Here is a 25,227-nt window from a genome sequence, read left to right on the forward strand (position 1 = left end):
ACCTAATATCATAAAATCAACCATCTTAAAGTCAAAGGCTATGATCCAGTGGCTGAAGTCAACAGTGGAAGAGTAATTGTGATTTAGACATGAGTAGAAAAGAGCATAAACAGAGAAGGAATATCCAGGGAAATGAACCTGAACCTCAAAGAAGCCTCTTTCTTTGTTATTTTTTTCCTGGAGCTTGAAGGGTTCATGAACTAGAAACAGCAATGGAGAGTAGGGCAGTACGACTATTCAACTATCTTCCAGTCTGTCTTTTTCTGAGTACGTGGCAGATCACATCCTCTTTCTCCTTTGAGGTTGAGCACAGCCATATGATTTATTCTGGACAACAGAATATAAACAGATATGGTGTGCTTTCACTTCTGGGAAGAAACTTTTAAAAAGTGTCCAAGTCACCATGTTCTCTCTTTTCCCAGTGTAATAATCAGCAATGCTCATGTGGGGAATCTCCATTAGCTTGGGTGCTTGAGTGAGAAAACATGGAGCAGAGCCCTCAGCTGGCCTTTGATATATATGCAGTGGGAGTGAGAAACAATCTCTGTAGGTATAAATTACTAAAATATTTGAGCTTAGCCCATGCTGCCTAATCCAGGCAGCCAACAGATCTGACCCAGTTTCTCAAAGTAAGTGGAAGTGAGACGGATAGAATTGCTATCATTGACAGGGCTACAGAGAGAGCAATTTCAACAGTAGAGAGGCCAAACAGGATAAAAAATAATCAAGGGAGTAATTAGAAATCACAGGAGATTATCAATGATGGAGGGAGTAGGGATCCAGAAGTTCTAATGAATGGCTTGTAAGAAAGGGAAAGAGTGGTAACTTGGGTCAGAGCAAAGTCAACAGAGCTCAGCACGTTCTGGAAGTAAACATTCAGGGAGAATCTATTTTTAAAGTTTATTTATCTATTTTAGGAGAAAGAATGCTCATGCACACAAGCAGGTGAAGGTACAGAGAGTAGGGGTGAGGGAGAGAATCCTAAGCAGGTTCCATGCTCAGCACAGAGTCCAATGTGGGGCTTAACACAGGGCTTGATCCCACAAACTGGGAGACCATGACCTGAGCCAAAACCAAGAGTTAGAAGCTTAACCAACTGAGACACCCAGGCACCTGTAGTAGAAAAATTAAATAGACTGGATAGTCTTAGAATTTTTACAATATCCAATAACAATAAGTTGTGAGATAGTTTGTTTAGATTAACTCATATTCATGTTTAAAAATATACTACTGAAGATACAAGCTGCAATCACATGGGTTTCCACTAAATTCTCAAACACATGGATGTTTTATGAGAGTGGGATCCGGTATCAATCTTCTAATTTTTCTTCTCTTTGGTCTCGTATACACTAAGCTAAGTAGAAAAAAAAAAATACATCATTTGGATGGCTCTATCCATAGATTCCAAAGTAAATGTAGAATTTTCCTAATTTGTTTATTCTGTTGATAATTTCAATGGGAAATAGGGTAAATGGAAGAGGCAGTAAGATGCTTGAGTTTGTGCTTTCATTCATTTCAGAGATTTTACTATTAGGAAAAAAATGCTAATGACAGCTAACTCTTATTGAATACTTATAATATACTTGGTACTATTCTAAGAACTTCATATGTTTTATGTCATTTAATCTTTAGCATGAAGTGCATGCTTTGGTCAGTGCTCTTTTTAGTTAAGAAAAATGAGGCTGGGGAAACTTTTATGAGTTGTCCCAGATCATGCTTCTGATAAGGAATAGAAGACAGATTTGGAAATTTGACTGAATTCCCAAGTTATTCTACTGGCTATAATTATAAAGCCTTTTGAATATCAAAATATACCAGGTGGAATGATTATCTTTAAAAATAAAATAAAAATGTATCAAGCAATAATGAATTGGGAATAGATTTTAGTGAGAATAGCAAATAAATTGGTGATCAAGTCTTCACTAAAGTATCCAAGTTCATACTGACATTTAAACAACAGGCATTGTCCTTTACAACACACTGAATCTTATTTCATTGAAACAATACCCACTTTTTACTTTTAAAACTGTTTTTAGTGTGCAAATACACACTATGTGTGTATGTGCATATATATGTGTATATATACATACATATATATATACATGTGTACATATATAAATATATATAAACATGGATGTGGGTGTGTACTTGTAATATTGCATCAATTACTTCAAAATTGTGAAAGTCAAGTTTATTTATTTTTTAAGTACACCATGATTTATATACAGGCAATAAGAGAACATATGAGAATATTGGTATTATTTATATACATACTGCATATTCTGTTTTAATTAGAAAATTCAACCTCACCTATTATGACAAACCATAACATAAATAATTTACGTAAAGAGATGTATGGGAATGAATCTATCTATGAGAGCTGAGAAGTAACATCCTTCACGAAGGGTCTTGGAATGACCTACAAATACTGACTGGCAGGCAAGATTCATAATTCAAAAAATTCTTTACACAATGACAGACTGAATTGAAAACAGAAGGACACTGGCTGTTTTGTTACTATGGCTATTCCTGGCAGTTACCCAGGGATTACAACTGCACAACCTTACAAACAGCATAGAAATGGACTGTTTAACAAAGGATCTCAGCAGGGTAATGAGTGGTGCACATTAATTCTCACTGTGCATTGATGAGCTCTCTTTGAACTATGCCAAGGTTTAGACAATGGTGACAGGGCTCTGGCACTGGAAGAAAATGTAGGCCTTGAAGAGTGCTTTAGGGATGAGGTTTTTTGTTTGTTTGTTTGTTTTGTTTTTGTAGGAAACCACATTTTAATCATTTAGACTAGTTATTGGTTCTAATTAGATCTGAAGTCTTAATAAAGCTTGTGAAATCTCAGAAAAAAATCTTTGTCACAACTGTTTTCTAAAGATAAGGATCTAGAGATGTTCTTATATTAACCTTAAAAAGTTATATATTTAAATATCAAGGGAGGAAAAGCTTCTGCAAACTTTTTAATGGTATCATGAATAGGGAAAATGTATAGGATGGAGCATGTGAAATTCTGGATAACTTCATCTTAATCTGCAAAAATGACAATTTTATATTTCAACCTAATATTGCTACTTACATAATTAACTGATTTGCCTAAACACTTTTTTTTCTTAAATTTTGACTTCTCAAAAACTGAATTCAGATTTTACATGTGTTTCAAATTACATTTTTATTTGTAATGTTGATCCCCAGGTGAGAGAACATTATCTTATATCTTTAAACACTATATTGCCTTTTTAAGCAAGACAAATTGAACATAATAAAATATTTGTGTGTTGTGTGCATGTGCACATACACGTGTATTGCTGCAATTGATTCATCACAGTTGTTGAGTGAGAGATGTTGTTGACCAGTACCCAGTGTATAATATCTTAGGAGAAAGTGATTAGAAATCATTTATATTGATTTCAATGCAGTGCCTTTTTTTATGACCTTGACTAGTGTTTATAAAATAACAGTTTGCCTGGAAATATTTTTGTGATACACAACTTTGATCATGTTAGATAGACCCTCATGGTTCATTCAGTGTCACCTTTCCACCGAGATTTTCACATGCCTCCAATCTACTTATATTCTCTCCTTGGTTGAGATTTACTCTCCATCCTTCATGCACGCATCATGATACTTCATGCTTTAATCAATCTGTTGTGGTAATTCTAAATTCATATCTACTTTCTGTAGTGTATTAAATACTGGGGAGAGAGGAGTCCAAGTCTAAGTGGTTGTTATGTCATTGGCAGTGACTTGCATAGAACATTGTACAAAGTAGTCCCTTCAATAAATAAATGAAATAAACGTATTTTGGGCTTCTTGTTTAATATAACTTTTTATACAATGATATTAACCACATTGCTCTTTTTCATTTCCATGTTTTTTGTTTAATAAATTAAATACTAAATTTTTAATTTTCATGTCCTCCCACTTAGGGACTGGGGTCAGGAAAATGTAATTTCTCTGAAAATGGAATTGACAATACCAAAATCTAATATATAATGTGAAGAACTAAGTATTTGTGGAAACATCCCTCCAAACATATTTCTAGAAAGATTAAATAAATAGAAAAATATTTTCAGTTCAGAATAACTCAAATGAAGAAATTATGAATCCAGAGATTTTGAGCTGACATTTGCCGAGTGCATTTGAAATCCTGTAATCCTCATCTAAAGCTTGAGATTTAATGAGCCAACAGCCCAAAGCAGAAGGTAAGTCCTGGGTCCCATGCAAAATGAATGATCAGATTGGAGAATTTATTATAGAAAGCCAATACACCCTAGTGCACCCATACTCAGTGGGTCAACTAGAATAAAGCCCCCCCCCCCCAGAAATAGATGATGGGGAGTCATACTTGACTTAGTCTTGACTTTAATTAAATGTGAGTATAAAGGGAAAAAATGCCTACTCTGGGCATTCTTAATGACTCATCGTCCTTCATATGGTGATCTCCAAAAAAAAAAAAAAAAAAAAAAAAAAAAAAAAAAGTCAAAAACAAAGTTTAATAGGTTCTGGTTTGGATTTGTCACTAAAGACCTAGCAGAAACTCAGATAAAATTTCTCTGGAGAAATTCATATTGATAAAAGTCTCAAGTGTTTCAATAAATAATGTTTCAAGGATTATGTGTTCTCTAACCATAAAATACCAGAAAGTACCCAGTAAGACAAGTCATTCTGAACAGAATCAGCAGAAATAATAAATTCCAGGATCAGATACTCAAGCATTCCTATATTAAAGTTATCTACATATAATATAAACATAAATTAAGTATTACAGGAATAAAGAAAGAAATGTGAAAACACAAAGAGCAAAATGAAAAAGCAGATGTGTCAGAAGTAATTATACGGATTGTAGCAGAGAGAGAAAGCAATGGGAAAATAGAGTTGAAAAGCCAATGAAGTTGCAAATAAATCTACTCAGATTTCCAAAAGGGGATAACACACATGATGAATAATGGCTGAGAATTTTCTGGAATTGAGAGATGCCATGAATCCTCATGGGCTCTGTCAATGTAAATTAAGCAAGATAGATAAATGGGAACTGAGATTCATCTGAATGATGCCAAAAATACCAAAGACGGAGAGAAGATTTTAAAAGAAGTCAGAGGAAAAATACAAGGAAATATGATGGCATAATAATTATATAGAACAACGATGAAAGTCAGAAAGAGTGGGCCAATATGCTCAAAGCTCTGAGAAAAAACAACTGTTACCTTAAAATTGTACAGCAGCAAAACTATCTGTCAGGAATGAGGGTGAAACAAAGACATTTCCAATTAAAAAAAAAAGTTGGTAAGAGAAAGAATTTACTACCAACAGAGAGGCACTACTGAAGTGTATTATTTTGAAGACAAGATCCCACAGAAGAATGTCTGTGATAAAAGAAAAAACTGACCAAAGCAAATCATTGTGTTAAATGTGTTCAGTCTAAACAAATATCAAATATATACAATAATAGTATTAATGGTGTATTTTTAATATTAAATAAAAATCAAGTTATAACTAAAATAATAGTAGATGTCAGCAAGGCATTGATCAGCTTAGTTTCTAAGGTTCTTGCACTGTTTTGGAGAAAGACAAAGCACTGATTAATTGGTATCTTGTTAAGAATGGTTATAAAAATAGGACTAAGTTAATAAGTAAAAACAAAAAAAGTTTATAGCTTCATACCGGTAGAAGAAAAAAAGGGAGTAAGTCCAAAGAAACTTCATTCAATCCAAAGAGGTCAAGAAAAGAGTAAAAGGGGGAAAAAAAGAAGGAAGCAAATTTAGGTGATAAAAATGAAAACTGAATGTGTTACTATTATCAACCTAATCAAAACAAGCAATTGTTTATTAAAAAAAAAAAAAAAAAAAAAAAAGAAAGGACAGCCCACTTAATTGTATTGTAACATCCTTGAGATAGATGTTTTCTCCAAGCAGGTGTGTGATGGTCTGCCAAGCAAAATGAGACAGAAAATAGTACATTTGGATTTTTATCCCTAGAACGGATGCTCTGATTCTCAATACTCTGCATTAGTACTTAGAAAGAAATATCACCAGAGTATAGGACAAGTACACTTCATGCTGATTTGAGTATATGCTTGATGCTCTATACTGATATACACTCTCTATACTGAGATTACCTGAGATTTGTCCTTTGGCTCTTTGTCCACTGATTTGTAAGTTGGCTTCTAATTGCATCTATGGAATAGGAGTAAGAATGCTGAGAAGCACAGGTCCCTTTTATTACACTCATGTGAAAATTAATATTCTGATTTAAAACCAGTTCTATGTGTTTAGTTAGCTCAATAATTCCTGAATAACGGTGTAATAAATGCTGGGGACTTGCATAACTATAATAGAGATGCAGAATCAACAGATCTCTGCTTTGGAATCATCACCATGCGTGGGTACCTCTGCCAAGAAGCTGATGCCAGTTTTTTTTTTTTTTTTTTTTAATTTTTTTTTTCAACGTTTTTTATTTATTTTTTGGGGACAGAGAGAGACAGAGCATGAACAGGGGAGGGGCAGAGAGAGAGGGAGACACAGAATCGGAAACAGGCTCCAGGCTCCGAGCCATCAGCCCAGAGCCTGACGCGGGGCTTGAACTCACGGACCGCGAGATCGTGACCTGGCTGAAGTCGGACGCTTAACCGACTGCGCCACCCAGGCGCCCCAGATGATGCCAGTTTTAAACATGTTTAACTCAATCTTATCCTCAGTCCATGAAGCACAGCTCATCAATCAGCTTATTATCAACATATTTTTTTTTAAAATATTGACCTTCAATTGTTTATATGCTGGTGGGAAATAAACATAAAAGTTACCTAGTCTATGTAATGGTTTGTGTAGGAAAGCAGGTAAAATATACATGAGAAATTTTGGAATAAATAAAAGATAATAGGAAATAACCTAAGAAAATAAGTTGAGATACAACGTGAAGTACGCACTTGGCTCTTTAAAGGTGATAGGAAGTAGTGACAGGGTGAATCAAGTGCCTATTTGAATCTATCAAAGTAAGAGAATAAAAGCATATGGTTACTGAGCAAATGTTTGGAGCATTTCAATCACAAATCATGGGTAAGAAATTTGGTAGACATGAATTTCATATTCCTGGGTGACTGCAAAGTAAAGTATAAAATTATCATAGAAGCATCAAGACAATGAATTTTTCGACTGGAGTATAGAAAGATGCACTGCAGTTTCAAAGAGAGAAATATTTATAATACAATCTAAAAATGTTTCCATCCAAAGAGATTGTATTAAGGTGCTTAAAAGATAAACTTTCAGATGACCGGGATGACTTTTTCCCTAAGGTGCTGAGGCTAGAATTGTTACTTTTATACTGATGATCCTTTGACTACAAAACACACATCTCTCTTCTGCTCTTGCCCTGAAGACAAGCTATCTTTCAATAGTGTCAGATGCAATCAAGTCCCATTTGACTTATACAACTATAATTGTGACAATTCTGACCTTTTTATACTATTATTTTGGGGGATTTAAGGACACTCACTTTGTTTAAGCGTCTTACCCTGAGTGTTTTCCAGTGCTCTCTCACTGTCTCATTGCTTATTGTCTGATATATCTGACAGTATCTGTTTAAGAAACCTTTGAAAATGACTTTCCTATGTGTCTACATTAGGAATAGTGTTTCAGAATGCCTTTATCTCTTATTCCACAGAGATGATTCATTTCTCTACTTTAAAATTCTAAGTTCTACAATCTTCTATGATTTTACCTTTTTTCAGAAGGAATCTGTGATGATATCATAGCTTTCCTTTTGAGTACTCACAGATATGTAAAGTTTACTGCATTTCCCTAGTGTGGAGAATAGAAGAGGCTGGGTGGATAATTTATGTCTATTTATTTTACAGACTTCTATTGACCATCTCCACCATGTGTGAAACCCTGTGGTAGGTATTGTGAGAGATGCCAAGAAGAACATGAAATCATTTCTGCCTCAGTCAAGACACTGACATATGAACAGGGGAGACAAGGCACGTATGTTAATAGCTAGAGTATGATGATTGGGGGTATTCATTTGAGGTATATCCCTATTTATAAGTAGTTTCATAAGTGGAGTTGGCTAAACTGCCATAGATAAAAAATAGAGTTAATGTATTTAACTAATACTCATGAAGTATCTATTATGTGTTAGCCATGGTGTTAAGTCATAGAGATGTAATTTTCCCTAGAGTGAATACTCTAACTCCGAGAGAAGCCATTGAAAAACAGAAAGTCACACTAGAGAGAATATTTTTTAATCTAAATATTGCTAAAAAATTAATCTACAGTGAACAAAGAGAGTCTAGTGTATGATCAGGTAACAAAATTAATCACTTCCATGGAGAAGAAACTACTAAGGAGAGAAATGATTTTTATATTGTCTAATACCAAGCTAAATATTATCACATAAACAAGTAAATAAATTTGTACTTGAATAAATCCCATGGACAATTTCCTTTTTAAAATACATCTTTAAAATCATTTTCCAATGATCCAAGTTGGATAATATTTTTTAAGAAACTTGATCAGAAATATCATCAAAATTAAATAGTTAAAAAAAAGCAAAAATAAACAAACAAAAACTTCTTGTTCAGTGACTGTATCTTTATCAAACTGAATGTCCTGGTAGGGGAACCAGGAAAACTTAAAATGTATTTAGAAATGAATATGCATGATTTTGGCATAGAACAATAGTGGTTAATGTTAGCGTAATGGTATACTATCAGACAAATGCATTCTCAATAAACTGTTATTAATTACTAAAAATAAATCTATTAGAAAAAGACATTTAGGGGCGCCTGGGTGGCTCAGTTGGTTAAGCGTCCGACCTCAACTCAGGTCACGATCTCGCGGTCTGTGGGTTCGAGCCCCGCGTCGGGCTCTGGGCTGATGGCTCAGAGCCTGGAGCCTGCTTCCGATTCTGTGTCTCCCTCTCTCTCTGCCCCTCCCCCATTCATGCTGTGTCTCTCTCTGTCTCAAAAATAAATAAAACGTTAAAAAAATTAAAAAAAAAAGAAAAAGACATTTAGAAACTTTTTTTTTACTTTATGTTAATCCTCTATTGACAAATTTTCTGAATTAGCCAGAGTTTATCTTAAATTGATGTGTATTTGAATACATTTAAATATATTGACCAAGTTATATTTTACTCCTTTAGTCACATGTGATGTTATATAAAATAATATCCTTCAGGTAAAACCACATGCTGAAATTAAATTAACAGCAACACTAAAAATAGCATATTGGAAAAACATTCTGTCATATTAGAATTAAAGCTTAATGACTTTCTTGATCCTTTTCCTTCTAGACAGGATTGGATATATATACCCCTCAGGTTTCCCAAAATGTCTTGGGAATATCTCTATTATTGCATTACCTGAAGCACATAAAAATTACTTAAGTGCCTCTCTCACTCTAGGATTCATGTTTATGTTTAAATTTTCAGTGTCTAAAATTGTGCTGTGCACAAAAATACTGAATTAATAATATTGCATTATATTTCCAGTAGGGGATATCATGAAGAATATCTTATTTTAGAAATTATATATATATACATTATTCAAATTTACTTTGAAAACCAACTCCACATACTTTCATGATAGGAAAATTCAATTATAGTTAACAAAGAAATGGTATTTCTTCTATTAAGAAAATCCATGCTGTGGTTTTCCTTTTTAAAATTTTTCAGTTTTTGTTCAGGACTTTGTTTTGTGTCTGTTTAGATTTGTTTTATGTTCTAAAGCAAATGTCATTTAAAAAACACATTTGTTTATATCTATTTTCAGTTACATTTATTCTGCTTTTCTAGTAATAATAGATGCAAATCAGTGTTTATTATTTAATAACACACAGATGTTCCATATACCACAGATAAACAAACTTTCCAGCCCACTGCTTCAACAGTGCCACTGTAAATTCATTCTCTGAATCAAATGCAAACTTTTTATTATTGAACTCATGTAATTCTAGATTTTAGAGCTGCTTGTGTGGGTAATTTTCTCCCAGAATACTCTTTCCCTTAATTTATATTTCTACATTCATTTTTATATAACACTTTGTTTGAGATATCAAATTCCCAACTCAAGCCTTCTCATTCCAATCTGTTACCTCTGTTCATTTATGAAGCTTTTGGAAGCTTTATTTTTTATTTATTTATTTATTTATTTATTTATTTATTTATTTATCTATCTATTTATTAAAGGCTTGCCTAAGCTTGGGGAAAAAGTAAAGGAAAAGTTTCAATGCCTGGCAGGGAGAGACTGATTTGCTGTCTACTGTTTCATAAGGGGCAAAATTACATATAGAAGGTATGGAACCATACAGGAATTTGTGTATGTCTATAGGAGTCTCTATAATAACAACTTAGCATTTTACTTCCACTTAAGATTCAAATTATGTGTTTGTACTATTTTTTTGATAACATTTATGTCTGAAACACTTATTTTACTGATATCTTAAAGTATCTTGAGTTCAGGAATCATATTTGAAGAACTTAGTAGTATCCATGAGAGATTTATTCAGTAATTTATTATATAATTGCAAAATAAAACAATTCTTAGTTTTTTTTTTTTTTTTTTTTTTTGCTATAAATTACAACTAAATAGTGAACTGGCAAGAGATTGTGATTAGGGAAGAAATTCTTTTAAAAATCTTGAGAATACATCCTAGGAAAAAAAGTTAAAAAAAATAAGTATTTCTAAACATAACCTCAATGTTAATGTGCAATTACATAGGAGGAGAAATTCTTTATTACACTAGTAATTAAAAAAATTAACACTTAATATGTCTGATTTGCTTTTTTAAAAAATAAAATATAATCATTATTTTTAAGAGATATTGCTAATGCTATAATTAACAGTGTCTTTCCCAGAACAGACATTCAATAAATGGTTGTTGAGTATCAACTGTAGGATAATTTCCAATGAATCTTATACAGTACAAATCAGAATTATACTGGTTGTGATATCCTACTCCTAGATTAACTTTCTCATCTTTGCCTCTGAATTATTAGACAGTACATTTTGACTGTGACATGTTGCTTTTTAAATCTTGAGGAAAAAAATTCAGTTATAAAGAATGGATTAGCCATTTTTAACATGTCACAATTTCCCTAATTCCTTACCTTTAATGTCTGAGATAATAGTCACAGGATTTCTCATTAAAAGTAAAAACTACTTGTGGGACACCTGTGTGGCTTAGTCAGCTAAGCATTAAGTATTTGACTTTTAGCCAGATCTCATGTCATGATCTGTGGGTTTCATGAGTTCAAGCCCCACATCAACCTCTGTGCTGACAGGCAGAGACTGCTTAGGATTCTCTCTCTCCCTCTTTCTGCCCCTTCCCCACTCATGCTGTCTGTGTCTCAAAATAAATAAATAAAATAGAAAGGTAAAAACTACTTGCTTTCCGAAGTTTGTTTGTTTGTTTAACAAAGAAAGGAAAATTATTACCAAATATGTTGTAGCTTAGAGTATTTGGGGTCTTCATGAAAGGAACAGAAGGAATTGAGACTTTTATTTAAGTTGAAGTCCAACACATGTATGTGGGCATAATAAACAAATTGTAGGTGGGCAAAAGAGCTATATTTGAAAGAAAAAAATCTTAGCCTTTTAAATAATAGGAAAATATTTTCATGAGCTTCAGTTAAGGAAGAATTTTTCCAACATGCACAAAAACATCACAAGCCATAGGAAAAATTAATAAATTCAAGAAACTCAAACTTCAAAACTTCAATACGAAAACACAGGCACACACATTTTAAACAAATTAAAAAATAAAGTCCTAACTGGGATAAATATTTACATTATTATTATTCAGAAAATATAACAAATTACTATGTATCAATCATAAGTCAAAGGAAGCAAATGGGAAATTCAGAGGAGAAACTCATCTATAAATGTACAGGGAGGAAAAAGAGGCTAACAATCAGGGAATTGCAAATTAAAGCAATGAGATTTCATTTGCATGAAGATTAACCGAATTCAAATAGTGAGAACCTCAAGTTAGTAATTTTGCAGACAAACAGAAACTATCCTATGGGTGGAAATGTATATTAATAAAATAATCTGGAGAACAGTATTTTCAATATCTTATGAAATTGGAAACGTATATGAACACTGAACAATTCCTTTCTCAGCAGACCCTTTTGAGAAGGTCTTACATAGGTGCTCTAGGAGATAAGATAAGACTGGAGCTTCATAACAGCATTGGTTTTTGTTAACATAACACTGGAAATAACTTCAATGTCTCTCAGTAGAGGACTAGTTAAATAAAAATGGCACATTCCTATCATAGAGTACTATTGAGTGATTTATATACAATGGACGAGAAAAATACCAAACTTAAGATAGTGGTTACATTTGGAGAGGAATGAGGGAAATGATATTCTATCTTTTGTGCTTGACTTGGAAAATTACTAAATTGAGAATTTTTATGGTAACTAAGGGACTTCACCATCATATGCAATGTCATATATTAAAAGAAAAACTTAAAGCAAAGGAAACAAACCTGCTAACAGTCATCACTTTTGGGTCGTGGGAAGTTATAAATAAATTTGCACATCTATTTTTTAGTTATTTTTCCTAAAATTAAAAAAGTGACAATAGTATTACTACTCTTCAATTTTTTTGCCTGAAAATACTAGAATGCTTCCACTAGAGTGCAAAATTGAGACAACATACTATCAAAACTCAAAGCTACAGTGTAAGTCAATCCCCATGTATTTAAAACCGTTTTTTGACTTAGTCTTTCAATTTTTTGTGATAATACCTGGAGCCTCTTTAAGTTCCCTGAAAAACAAATATTTGATTTCCTTCCTAGAATATAATAAAAGAGCAATCAGGAGGCAAAAGCAGAGTATAGTAAGGTCCTGTTAGGCTCATTTATGAATCATAAAAGGTTTGATAATGTTAAATACCAACTGCAATGCTAAGACAACATGCTGGGAAGCATTCATGCAGCTAGAAATCCATAGCGTCATGGGTCTTCTTAAAAATAATGTAAAATAAGAGTGAATTAGATCCCAATAGACTTCCCTCTTTGCCATAGTTGTTTGATACACTGAAACAGAATTTCTCACTGTTTTTTAAGATATCTATCAAATGATCAAGCTTGTGTTTATCTTTAAAATTTCTACCGCATCTGAAGTTATACAAAGGATCTTCATCAAGAAGAAAAGGAAAAGCTTTTATTGACCAATACACTCTCTTACCAACAACAAATGGTTAATGATATTAAGACACAAGTCTCTTTACGCACAGAGAAGTCGTAACTTTCTAAAAGTAGTTGGCACCTCTAAAAGATCTAGGTTTTAAATGTTACTTAGAAAAAAGCATACACACTTTTTTTGAGACAGAGAGAGTTGGGGAGGGGGATGAGGAGGCAGAGGGAGAGAAGAGAATCTTAAACAGACTCCACAGTCAATGTGAAGCCTCATGTAGGGCTCAATCCCACAACCCTGGGATCATGACCTGAGCCAAAACCGAGAGTCAGCCTCTCAGCCGACTGAGCCACATAGTGCTCCCCCTGCTTTTTTTTTTTTCACACACACCTCTAATAGTCTAATACTCTAATCTACACAATTCTAATGAGGTAAAGGGAATGAGAATATGACTTTAAAAACCTCTGATTTTTCAGCTGTAATTATAAAAAATAGAACCCAAATTCCCAAATTTGCCCAGGTAAGAAGTAATTGTGGATTTGCAGGTGTAATATTCCCTCAAACATTTTATCAGCATTAAGACACTAAGTCAGGAAAGGCCCAGAAGACCACTGGTTTAAGAGTGTGCTGAAATTTGCCTCAGGCTGGGGTGTATTCTGTGGGAAGGATGAAAAGGCAAAGAATTTCAAGTAACAAGGAGTGTCTGTGGTCTATTTTTGACCTGGACATACACAGACTTTGCATACTACTGTATTAATTTATGTATGTTTACAAGTATAAATTCTCCTGAAGTTTCCCACTGCCAAGGCAAACATCACCAGAGATTTGAATGTAATTTAACTGCCCTTGTCTCCTTTAAGTAGTCCCATAATAACATGTGCTGCTGGCTTATTGCAGCTTAGGTGTTTTCCCTCATGCTTATGAATAACTCTAGTTGGCTTTATGAATAACATACTCACAACAGTAGTCTCATGAGCCCGTAAATGAGTTATTAGCCATAAAGAATACACCACCCAAAGCTACAAGTAAAATTTATGCCTAGCTTAATAACATGGTTGCGTTAGCAAGGTTCTGTGTACTCCCCACTACTAACTCAGGCGCTTATAGAGTAGGCAGTTAGGTAAACATGAGCTGGAGACAAGGGTGGTGATAAATACGTTACCATTAGAAACCTAAGGGCACAATATCCTGACTTATAGCTTTCAACATCCTGGCGTTGTGGCTTCCAACACCGTGGGGCTGACAGACCAGGAGCCACAGGTGCACAACATGTGCTCTCCTCTTCAACCTCGGCTCCAGGGTAAACTATAGCTTCATTATAATATATTTACACTGGGGTTTTGACACCCCACCCCACAGCAGTGGGGAAAGATGGCCATGACAGTTCCAGTAAGAACCCTGTAGGGCCAAAACTACCCATCCTGACCATTAGGAGGAGTCACTTAAATGATTGGAAATAATCCCAGAGACTCCTCACCAGCTATGACCCATAAGCTAAGCAAACATTAAAAAGAAAAGACACTCTTAACCCCAGTGCAGTTGGCCTCTCCAGGCCTGCCCCCTCTACTATCATGAGGGTGTACTGTCCTTAATAAACTGCTTTGTGCTTGCTGCTTTCCTCCTGGCTGTCTTTATTTGAGCGCAGATCTTCAGGTAAATGTTCTGTAGGGAAACTTAGAACCGAGATCTCCGTTCACAGAACAAAGACTCCCACCAGTAATAGCGGAATAGCTAAATTTGGTTTTAAGAATGAAAAATTTGATAAAATGCTTCATAAAATACTATACAAAAAGTTACAATGCTATACTTTCAAGAGAAAAAGATGTCACTGTGTATTTCTTTACTTGATCCTTGAACAGAAACTTTCACTGGGGCCTTGGGAAGGCAACATAAAAATAAAAGAATTTGGAAAATATGTAGCAATTTCTCTAAAGAGCATGGTGCTTGAGTTTAACATTTGTTGTGGAACACTGTTGAACATTTGTGTCGTTTTCTCAATAAATATTCTTTAATGCTGACCACTTTCTGCAATTGTGTTGTGTCTCCCAACTATTTTCAGTATATTTGAAGCCAATAAATACTACCTAGTATACCTCAGTGCAGTGAATTGATAAGACGAAATAGTGTCCTGATTTAGATTTTAGTGTGATGACTCACAAAAAAATATAAACTTTTGGGGACGCCTGGGTGGCTCAGTCAGTTAAGCGTCCGACTTTGGCTCAGGTCATGATCTCACGGTCTGTGAGTTCGAGCCCCGCTTCGGGCTCTGTGCTGACAGCTAGGAACCTGGAGCCTGCTTCAGATTCTGTGTCTCCCTCTCTCTCTGACCCTCCCCCATTCATGCTCTGTCTCTCTCTGTCTCAAAAATAAATAAACGGTAATTTTTTTTTTAAATCAACTTTTATAGCTGCCCAACAAACTTCAAATAGAATGGCCCATGACACTAATCATAACTCAATAGACAGCCTGAGGGAAAGATCTCTTAGAATTAAGATGTTACCAAAAAAAAGCAGGTCATCTGGGGTGCCTGGGTGGATCAGTAAGTTATATGACCAACTTAGGCTCAGGTCATGATCTCACGGGTTCATGAGTTCGAGCCCCACGTCGAGCTCTGTGCTGACAGCTCAGAGCCTGGAGCCTGTTTCAGATTCTGTGTCTCCCTCTCTCTTTGCCTCTCCCCCACTTGCACTCACACGCTCTCTCTCTCTCTCTCTCTCAAAAATAAATAAACATTAATTTTTTTAAGCAGGTTACCTACATAAAGGGAAAACTGCCTAGATTGCTGCTCTACTTCCTCTGTGGTAGGGCATATACCATTAACATTTTTTTAAAATTTACCAAATAATTTGTTTCTGAGCAATTTTTAGTTTAAACATGTATTTCAGAGGGGCACCTGGGTAGCTCAATCAGTTAAGCATCTGACTTAGGCTCAGGTCATGATCTCATGGTTCCTGAGTTAAAGCCCTGCATCAGGCTCTGGGCTTTCAGCCCAGAGCCTGCTTCAGATCCTCTGTCCCTCTCTCTCCGCTCCTTCCCTGCTCTCTCTCTCTCTCTCTCTCTCTCTCTCTCTCTCTGTCTCTCTCAAGTAGGGTGCTTGAGTTTGACATTTGTTGTGGAACACAGTTGAACATTTGTGTCATTATTTCGATAAATATTCCCTCTCTCGTGTGCACTCTCTCTCTCAAAAATAAATAAACATTAAGAAAAAAAACCTTTAAAAGTGTATTTAAGAAGTGGTAGGTTGAGATTTCAAAGGATTTAAGCAAGGAAAATATATCCCTTCACTTTCAGTTTTAATAGAATTCAAACTTGACACACTACCAAACCATAAAATAAATACAGGGAGGTCCAAACATGTTTTGACTTTTCTTATAATGATTACTTTATCTTTAAAAAAATATTAAATAGTAATTTTTTAATCGGATGTCCCTACTTTGCCGAAACATCATCCTCCCCCACTTATCTTGCCTATTGCTAATCTCACACTGAATTTGACTGTCTATTAGTTCTTCCCCATGTTTAATTCTAATATAAAACCACCAAGACATAGATCAGTTAGGTAGAAAAGTAATAAGATATTTGAATACCAATGTTCAAATTAATAAATTTTACTATTAAAACTTAATGCCAATATTACTGACTCTGATTCAAAATTAATATCAGTAGCAACTATAATTCCTACATTTTTTACACTGTAATAGTGTCTCTACTTTTTACTTCTTAGTCCTCAATAACAATACTCATTAACAATATAGTAGAAAGAATAATGCAAATTTTGTACTTATTAGTTGTACCTCTAATGCTTATCTACTATAAGTCAGGTACTGCATTAGAGAATTTATATATATCTTCCTAATGATTAATATGATATTATTTCTATTACTTTTGCAAAAACTAAGACTCAAAGAGTTTAAGGCAATGTGCATAAAACATCAAACTACACAGCAGAAGAATTAGGATTTTATTCCACATCTGTCTTACCAAGGACTTACTAGTACCCCATGTTGTACAGCCCTGCTATAGAGATGATGGAAGAGGAAGGTGCTTTCAGCAGGAAGGCTTGTCACTTTTCAAGGACTAACTGCCTCAGGGAGCCACTTTCTCTTAATATCTTTCTGGGGTTGTATCTTCATATTGCATCACCAAGATTCATCCCTGGTTAGATCATAATAGATTTGAGAGATCATACCAAACCCTCAAAAGGACAGAGGGAGAAGGTGCTAAAACCAGCTTTACTAGAATAACAAGACCTGCAACTGTAAGGGCAAATACAAATTAAACCCAGGAGGCTCAGTTCTCCTTGTTGAAAATAAAGGAATCAATCCCTTCCCCTTTTCCTAGAACATTTACTTTAGAAAACTTGTAACTTCTTTCTCTCTTTTATACACACACACACACACACACACACACACACACACATTATTAGCCATAAGATTTTATATATATACAAATATATATTTATTTATTTATCTTAAATATATATTAAAAGGCCAATTAAGCCTCTTGTCATCTTTATGACTCACCAATGCCTTTCTCAAGGATCTGGGAAGTATCTCTTTGAAATGTAATCACCAGGGAAGATAACACCCTATTTCCAAATTTCCTTGGGAAAGTAGAAGCCTAACTTAGGTGGGTGGGAGCCTAAAAACCACCTTTCTCATAAAGACCTGGGAAGTGTATTTTTCTATGGAATAAAACCAATTAGCTAACACAGATGGTCACCCCAGTTTCCAAATAAATCTAGGAGGAACTATGTGTGATAAATGGTGCTTTCAAGCCTTCTTACTTGAGGACCAGTTATTATTTATCTTGAGAACATGTATACAATGGGTTGTGCCTTCCTGACTATAAAAAAGGGTGAGATTGCTTTCTGCCTTTGTAATCTCTTAGTGAATTGACTGTGATGTGCATCTCATTCTGATTTAATGCCTATTCATTAATAAAATTATTTTATTTTTCATCTACCTTTATGGAAAGATTTTTGGGGTTGGAAAGAGATTTTATTTTTAATTGTATTTCTTCCTCACAATACTTGCATAAATATAACCTCTTGATAGCTATCTCCATTCTACTTAACCTAGTCAAACCTAAAACAAACAAACAACAGCAACAACAACAACAACAACAACAAAATGCTAAAAAATGGACTGGCACATAGTTGGTATAAAATAAATATTAGTTGCCTCTGCATCCAAGTTCATATACAAATAAGTGGCATAATTCAGATTCTATCCAATAAATAAGGGTATGGTATGGACACATAACCCAGGTCTGGCTATTCCAACTACTGCCTTCCCAATCGTAGCTTTTTGGATTACTTCACAGATGAGCACATGGTCCAACTTAATCCAGCCGATACCCCTCCATCTACCCCAATCCCTCACCATGGATTTTGCTGAAACTTTGGCAAAAGAAGACCTCTATCTCTTTCAAAAGGAGATCCCTAAGAACCAGGTAAGCCTAGAACAAAGTTTCTTAACTTCAGTAAGACTGATATTTGGAGCAAATAATTTTTTTTGGAGGGGAGGGGCTATCTTGCACATTGTTTAGAGGTTAGCACCACTGGCCTCTATCCTCAGATGCCGGTAGCAACATCTCCCCCACCTCCTTAAGTCAAGACAATAAATAATGTCTCTCAACATGGCCAAAAGTCTCTTGGGAAAAGACTCTTGGGTTATCCTTCCAGTTGATAACCATTGGTCTAGAGCCACCTTGGGTCGCCTTTGTCACCATATGGAAAGAAAGTACTTAAGAATAAAAACTACAGAGGAGAGTAAAGCCAAGAGACAAAAAGGCAGCAAAGGAGGTGTCAGACATTAATGACATACTTTAAGACCCTGAATCCAATTATACTTGAAATGAGAACCACCATAGGACTTTTTTAGTAATATGAGATATTTTTTAAAGTATATCTGTGTAAGCTATTTTTAGCCATGTTTCTGACACTTGTACCTGAAATAGTCTTGATTGATTTCATAACTACCATACAACTTACATACAAATAAATATGACAAATATTAAACTGGTAATTAAAGTGTGACAGATGTTATGCAAGAAGGGTAGTGTGGAAGCTCATAGCAGGTGGGCTTCCTGGGGTGGGGTAGGGAAGCATCACTGGACAAGTATATCTGAAGTTAAGTAGAAGTAATTCAGATGAGCTGATTTGGGTGGAGGTTGAAGAGAGTGGTACAGTCAGAGAACTAGCCTAAAAGCTTTAAAAGAGAACAAGGCTGAAAAAAGTCCACCTGGGTTTGGTTGGAGAGGACAAAATAGATGAAATATAGAGAGGTGTACCAGTTAGCTTCTCAACAGAAAACAGATGGCACACTCAAATGATAACTGAATAGGATCTGTTTACAAAGAGAAAAATTAATTACACAAGTCCGGGTGGAGGGTAGAATATTGATTCTCAAATTTCAGCGAACATCAGAATCACCATTAGGGCTTGCTGAAAGAAAGATTGCTGGGCTCCACCCCAGAGTTATAGATCTAGTAGTTCTAGGTTAGGGCCTGAAAATTTGCATTTCTAACAAGTTTGCAAGTGAAATTGATCTGCAGGTGTGTGGAACATATTTCAAGGACCACTGGTGTTGAGAAGTTTTAAGGGATGGTGCAGGAACCCAAGGCTAATAGCACCTAAGCTATAACCATCCTGAGATCTGGAGAAACCAACCTATGTAGGGTGTAAATTGGAACTGAGAACAGGAGATAGATTTGTATAGATCAGGCCTCATAATAAGAAACTGGCATTCCTTGTAGGCACACAGCCAGCTCAAGCCAACATCTCAGGGAGCAAGGAGGGAAATAAATATTCTGACCTCACTCTCCTCCTTCCCTTGGATCTCTTACTGGGAGCCCTGTTGATTTACTCCATGTAAGACAACCTCCCAATACAGAAAGCATGGTGGAGAAGATCTGAGAGTACATCTGGAGGGTAAAAAGAAGATTTCCATAACAGATATACAACAACCAAGTGTGGAAGTATTATAAATATATTATATAGTTGGTGCTATATTGTTAGGACAATGGAAACTACTGACAGATTTTATGCAAGAGAAAAGCATGATCAGGTTTCTTCTTCTGAAACAACATCCTAGTTGAATGATATAGATAGATAGATAGATAGATAGATAGATAGATAGATAGACAGATGATAGATAGATAATGGATATATATACAGATAATGTATTAGAAAGGAAAGATCCTCATATTGGGATATTATTCCAGGTAACAGTGGAGATGGAGATAAGTGAGCAGGTTTCAAAATTATTTAAGGACAGGGGCCCTGGGTGGCTCAGTCAGTTAAGAATCTGACTTTCGCTCAGGTCATGACCTCATGGTTTGTGAGTTTGAGCCCCGTGTCCTTCTCTGTGCTGACAAGGTCAGAGCCTGGAGCCTGCTTCAGATTCTGTGTCTCCCTCTCTCTCTGTCCCTCCCCCATTCACTCTCTGTCTCTGTCTCTCTCAAAAATAAATAATCATTAAAAAAATTATTTAAGGACCACACTCAATAAAACATGATGGAGTGAGAAATAATCCAAAAATCACTACTAAATTTTGGCTTAGGGAACCTATTGAATCATTGCTCCATGTACTGATATAAGAAATTCTTCAGAAAGAAAAGGTTTAAGAAATATAAACAATAAATTCAGTCTGGAATATTCTATCTTTGAGATGTTTATGAAATATTTAAGCAAAAAATATAACAGAGGTAGGTTGATATATGCATCTAAGGCTCACGCCTAAAGATGCAGAATGGTGAAATTTCAGTTTGAGCATGGTAATCAAGCTATGAGAGAAGATAAGCTTATCCAAAGAAAGCAAGGAGAGCAAGAAGTTTAGGATATTTATCTGATTATCAGGAAGAGTTACTACTTTGTGTTGAAATTAGCATATTCATAAATATGCAAACCAGGGTGAGGTTGTACAAAGAAAAATATATTGACTATAATCATCATTCTAGTTTAATATGACTCATGCTAAATATTAATAACCAAGGCTTGGTTGGCAATATGAAACATGAGGAAGGCACCAAGAAAGTGGATACTAGGACAGAATAGTACTCTACTAAAGGAAAAATAAAAGGTGAAGTGAAAGTTATGGCACTAAGAAGAATAAAATGATTCAGTAACTTGAAGCCCTCATCAGTGGTCTCAATCCAATACTACAAATAATTTTCTTGAGAAACAAATATAGAATCCCCCTTACTATTCCTTCATTTTGGGTGCCATCCTCTTTTACGCCATAGATCTAAATCATTATTTCCTAACCTTCATTTTCTACTTTTAATTTCTTTGAAAAAAATAGGCTACGTATGCAAAGGTTTGATGCTGGATATACATTTGTATTGGTATGTGCAGAATCCATTTTACACTCTTCCTGTATAAACACCCTAATTTTCCTTTAAAAATTCACAGTTCCTCAAATCTAAATCTATGTGGTTTTAAAAGGGATTCACCCCCACCTCCCAATTTCTTGTGTGAATATATTGCCTCCAAGCTATCCAGTGAGAATAGCACTTCCTTCCTTTTTTAAAAAAATATTTTTAAGTTTATTTATTTTTGAGAGAGAGAGAGAGAGAGAGAGAGAGAGAGAGAGAGAGAGACAGCAGGGGAAGGACAGAGAGAGAGGGAGAGAGAGAATCCCAAGCAGGCACCACACTGTCAGCATGGAGCCTGATGTGTGGCTCGAACTCACACACCATGAGATCATGACCTGTGCCAAAACCAAGAGTCGGATGCATAAACAACTGAGCCACCCAGGCACCCCAAGAATAGCACTTCCTTCTGAATGGGACAATTGGTTCAGAATCTAGTTTATGACCTTGGTCTGGCCAATGAAACCAAATTTGGGGTCCCTTGATTGAATTATAGGGTCCAGGTGTTTTACTTCTACTTGGATGGTTGATCTAGAACTGTTGGTAGCAATTGTTCTTGCCATCTGTTCAGAGGCACATGTCTAAGAGTAAAACAAATACAGAGAAACAAAGACTACATTGAGGCAAAATACCAGGTAAACTAAATCTTGATATTCTAAATCCAGCCACACTACCTCTGGACTTTACAAAGATGCAAACAAACAAGTTAACATTTTTGCTTAAACCAGCTTGAATTAGATTTCTGATGGTTGCTGCTACAGTAATATAAGTGAACATAAAGTTTAAGGTTTCATATCTGATTCCAAATCATATACATTTTCATCATCTTTAATAGATTTTACAAAGTAAAATATAAATGGACCATTTATGCAGAAGTTTTTAGAAATAACTGATTAAGCCTAGAACCTCAGGACCTTTTGAGTAAATTTCAAATAATTAATATGTTGAAGATTAAAGAAAAATAAGTTTAATGATAATTGTTTATTTGTTATGTTATTCTGCTTCTAACCAAACCCTAACATCCCCTGATAGATAGATGATAGATAGATAGATAGATAGATAGATAGATAGATAGGGATAGAGACAGATCTCCCTTATTCCTTTACTCTTGATAATAAACTTTATAATTAATAGCAATGAAATATCTTCAAAATGTTGTGAAAACTGCCTATTTTTGCTACTTCCATTAGTAAGGACTTTAATTTAGGGTACAGTTTTCATGGTTTTTTAAAAGCAAAATATATTTTGTTACTTTGTAGATATTTGGCAATAATTACATGCCTTAATATTATGGAAAATGTCAAAATAAACTTAAATGTTACAAAACACAAAGCCAAATGTAATATTACTATTATTTTTAAAAAATAAGAGTTTATTTCAAAGAGATGAATTAATCGACACTGCCAACTAAGAAATTATGAAATAATGCTTTCTTGACCAAAGAAGGAATGTCTGGCTTTATTCATCTAACTAACTAAATAAATAAAATGTCTATCGCCAAATTAATACACTTAAAATACTTTATTTTACACAGTATCTTTATTCTATTCTTTTTGCATATAGATTTCTCTCATCTCTAAAGATAAGAAGTAACCTACCCTAATCCAGAAAATTTTTATCATAAAATTTAGAGTTCGCATCATCATTCCTTCTATTGATTATGAAGTCAGTATTATAAAAGTGAAAAAGAAATAAATTATTGGGAAACCACATTATAATTTGCAAATTAGGACTAAATATTTCAAGATATTAAATCACTAAATACTAGTGAATTTAAAACAGACGACTCTCTCTAATAGAACCACATATCCCTCTTAGATTGTTTATATTTAAGGGCAAAAATAAGACATACTTTGAAAATAATTATTTAAGGAAATACATACTTGAAATATATTACTGCTCTTTGCCATTATTAACCCTTGACCATCAAAAACCTTTTAAAAAGTAAATATTTTAGCCATCTACCAAAGGTAATGATAAAAATGAGAAAAAAGGCTTACGTGATCAATCAGTTCACGGACCATTCCATTCCATTGTCCATTGGCATCATCTTGGGCTCCATATTTCCCATCCTCCACAAGCCTAATTTCATATGTAAAGCCAAGGATTGTAGATAACTCTCTGAGGAGGTCAATACAATAGCCCTCAAATCGATCATTCCCATAGAGAGGTTTGTCAGACTTCTTAAACAAGACATAGGGTTCTTCCTGGAAACAGTAAACATGAAGGTAGGAAATAATAGTTAATCATGAAACTATCAGAATTAAAGCTTTCCTTAGAAGATAGAATATTTCACATTAATTTAGAAATACAGACAATTTTATTTTTTCCTAATTGTAATTAACATAGTTTGAAAACCTAAGAAGGCAGATTACTTTTGGAATATTTGTGCTTCAAAGGAGAATATTTAACTATAATAATTTCATCATTACTATCTAATAAAAATATAATATGTCACATATCCCATATCATGTATCTTATGTCATATATAAGGGATAGTATATAATGCGATATATGCCATAAAATATGTAATACGTAAGATATAATTTCACATGATTACAATACCCCAGTTTGAATTATATCATTTAGTCAATATCTACTGTGCTATTTCAGTGGGATATATTGATGGAAAAATGAAAAAAAAACAAACTACTGCCTAATTGCCTACTATGTGTTAAAAACTGTAGTATGGACTTTTAAATATTACCACAGTTTGTCCAAATAACCATGAAAATCATAACCACTATATTTATTTATAGAAAAAGAAATAGTAGCTTACTTTGGAATATAGAAAAAGAAACATTTGTCAAGTGTTTATACATTCATCCAACAATATTTTATGAAGCGTCTACTATGAGCCAGCCCTCCTCTATATAAAAGAGAAATTTCTGAGTCATAAAGTTCATGATATATATGAGGAAATAAATAATAAATGCCTAAACAAGTAGAACACATAATTTCTGATACTGATAAATGGCATAAAAACATAAAATAGGGGAATAGGATACAGAACAACCTCAAGGTACTTGGCAAGATAAGAGAAAACAAGACAAAATTGAGAAATATGTCTGGAAGTCTTTGATGAGGAGATGAGAGATGAAGTAGAAACTAAAAGATGAAAAAGAATCTAGTCATTTGAAAATCTGACAGAAGAGAACTTCAGGTCAAGGATACAGCAAGTAAAAGCCTTAAGGCCAATATGACACTGGAGTGTTCCAGAAAGAGGACTACAGCCATCAGTGTGACAGGAATCACATCCAGTAAGTGAGGGAATTAGTTGAACAAGGTCAGAATGTAAGAAGAATGAGAAGCCAAATCCTGTAAGGCTCTGAATAACAGGCCCTGTTAAAAATTCACATGTTTAATTAAGTACTAAGAGAATTCATGCATTAGCATACTTTCGTGGGGGCAGGTGGAACATGTATCTTTATCCAGATATCTGGTATCCAGAGTGCAGTTGGCAGTACTACTTATTTCAATTTGACTATGGGTAAAGCCTCTGGAAGGTGCTCTCAGAAAAAGACACTGCAAAGTGGAAAAACTTAAAAGGCTGCCATGCCAGTCCATCTAGAAAGATGACCACCCTCCTCCCAACCCTGGGAGAACAATACTCATCCCATGAGGGTCATCACACCTAAGGACATTTTAGATATGATAGTAATGTGTCCTCTTGTCCACACTCATCTCAGAAACAAGACT

The 25,227-nt window shown here is 34.6% G+C and overlaps 1 protein-coding gene across 7 annotated transcripts in view; it reads right to left on the bottom strand.

Moving 5' to 3' along the window:
- GRIK2 (glutamate ionotropic receptor kainate type subunit 2) overlaps positions 1-25,227 on the bottom strand; it is a 654,159-nt gene that overhangs the window by 189,780 nt on the left and 439,152 nt on the right. For all 7 annotated transcript variants that reach the window (XM_053904616.1, XM_019442973.2, XM_053904617.1 and 4 more), the window contains exon 11: positions 23,529-23,735. In XM_053904616.1, the coding sequence (XP_053760591.1) occupies positions 23,529-23,735 (207 nt within the window). The remainder of the gene's footprint in view (positions 1-23,528; positions 23,736-25,227) is intronic.

Source organism: Panthera pardus, unplaced genomic scaffold (assembly GCF_024362965.1).
Source record: "Panthera pardus isolate Hobbes unplaced genomic scaffold, ASM2436296v1 HiC_scaffold_17, whole genome shotgun sequence".
Classification (NCBI taxonomy): Eukaryota; Metazoa; Chordata; class Mammalia; order Carnivora; family Felidae; genus Panthera; species Panthera pardus.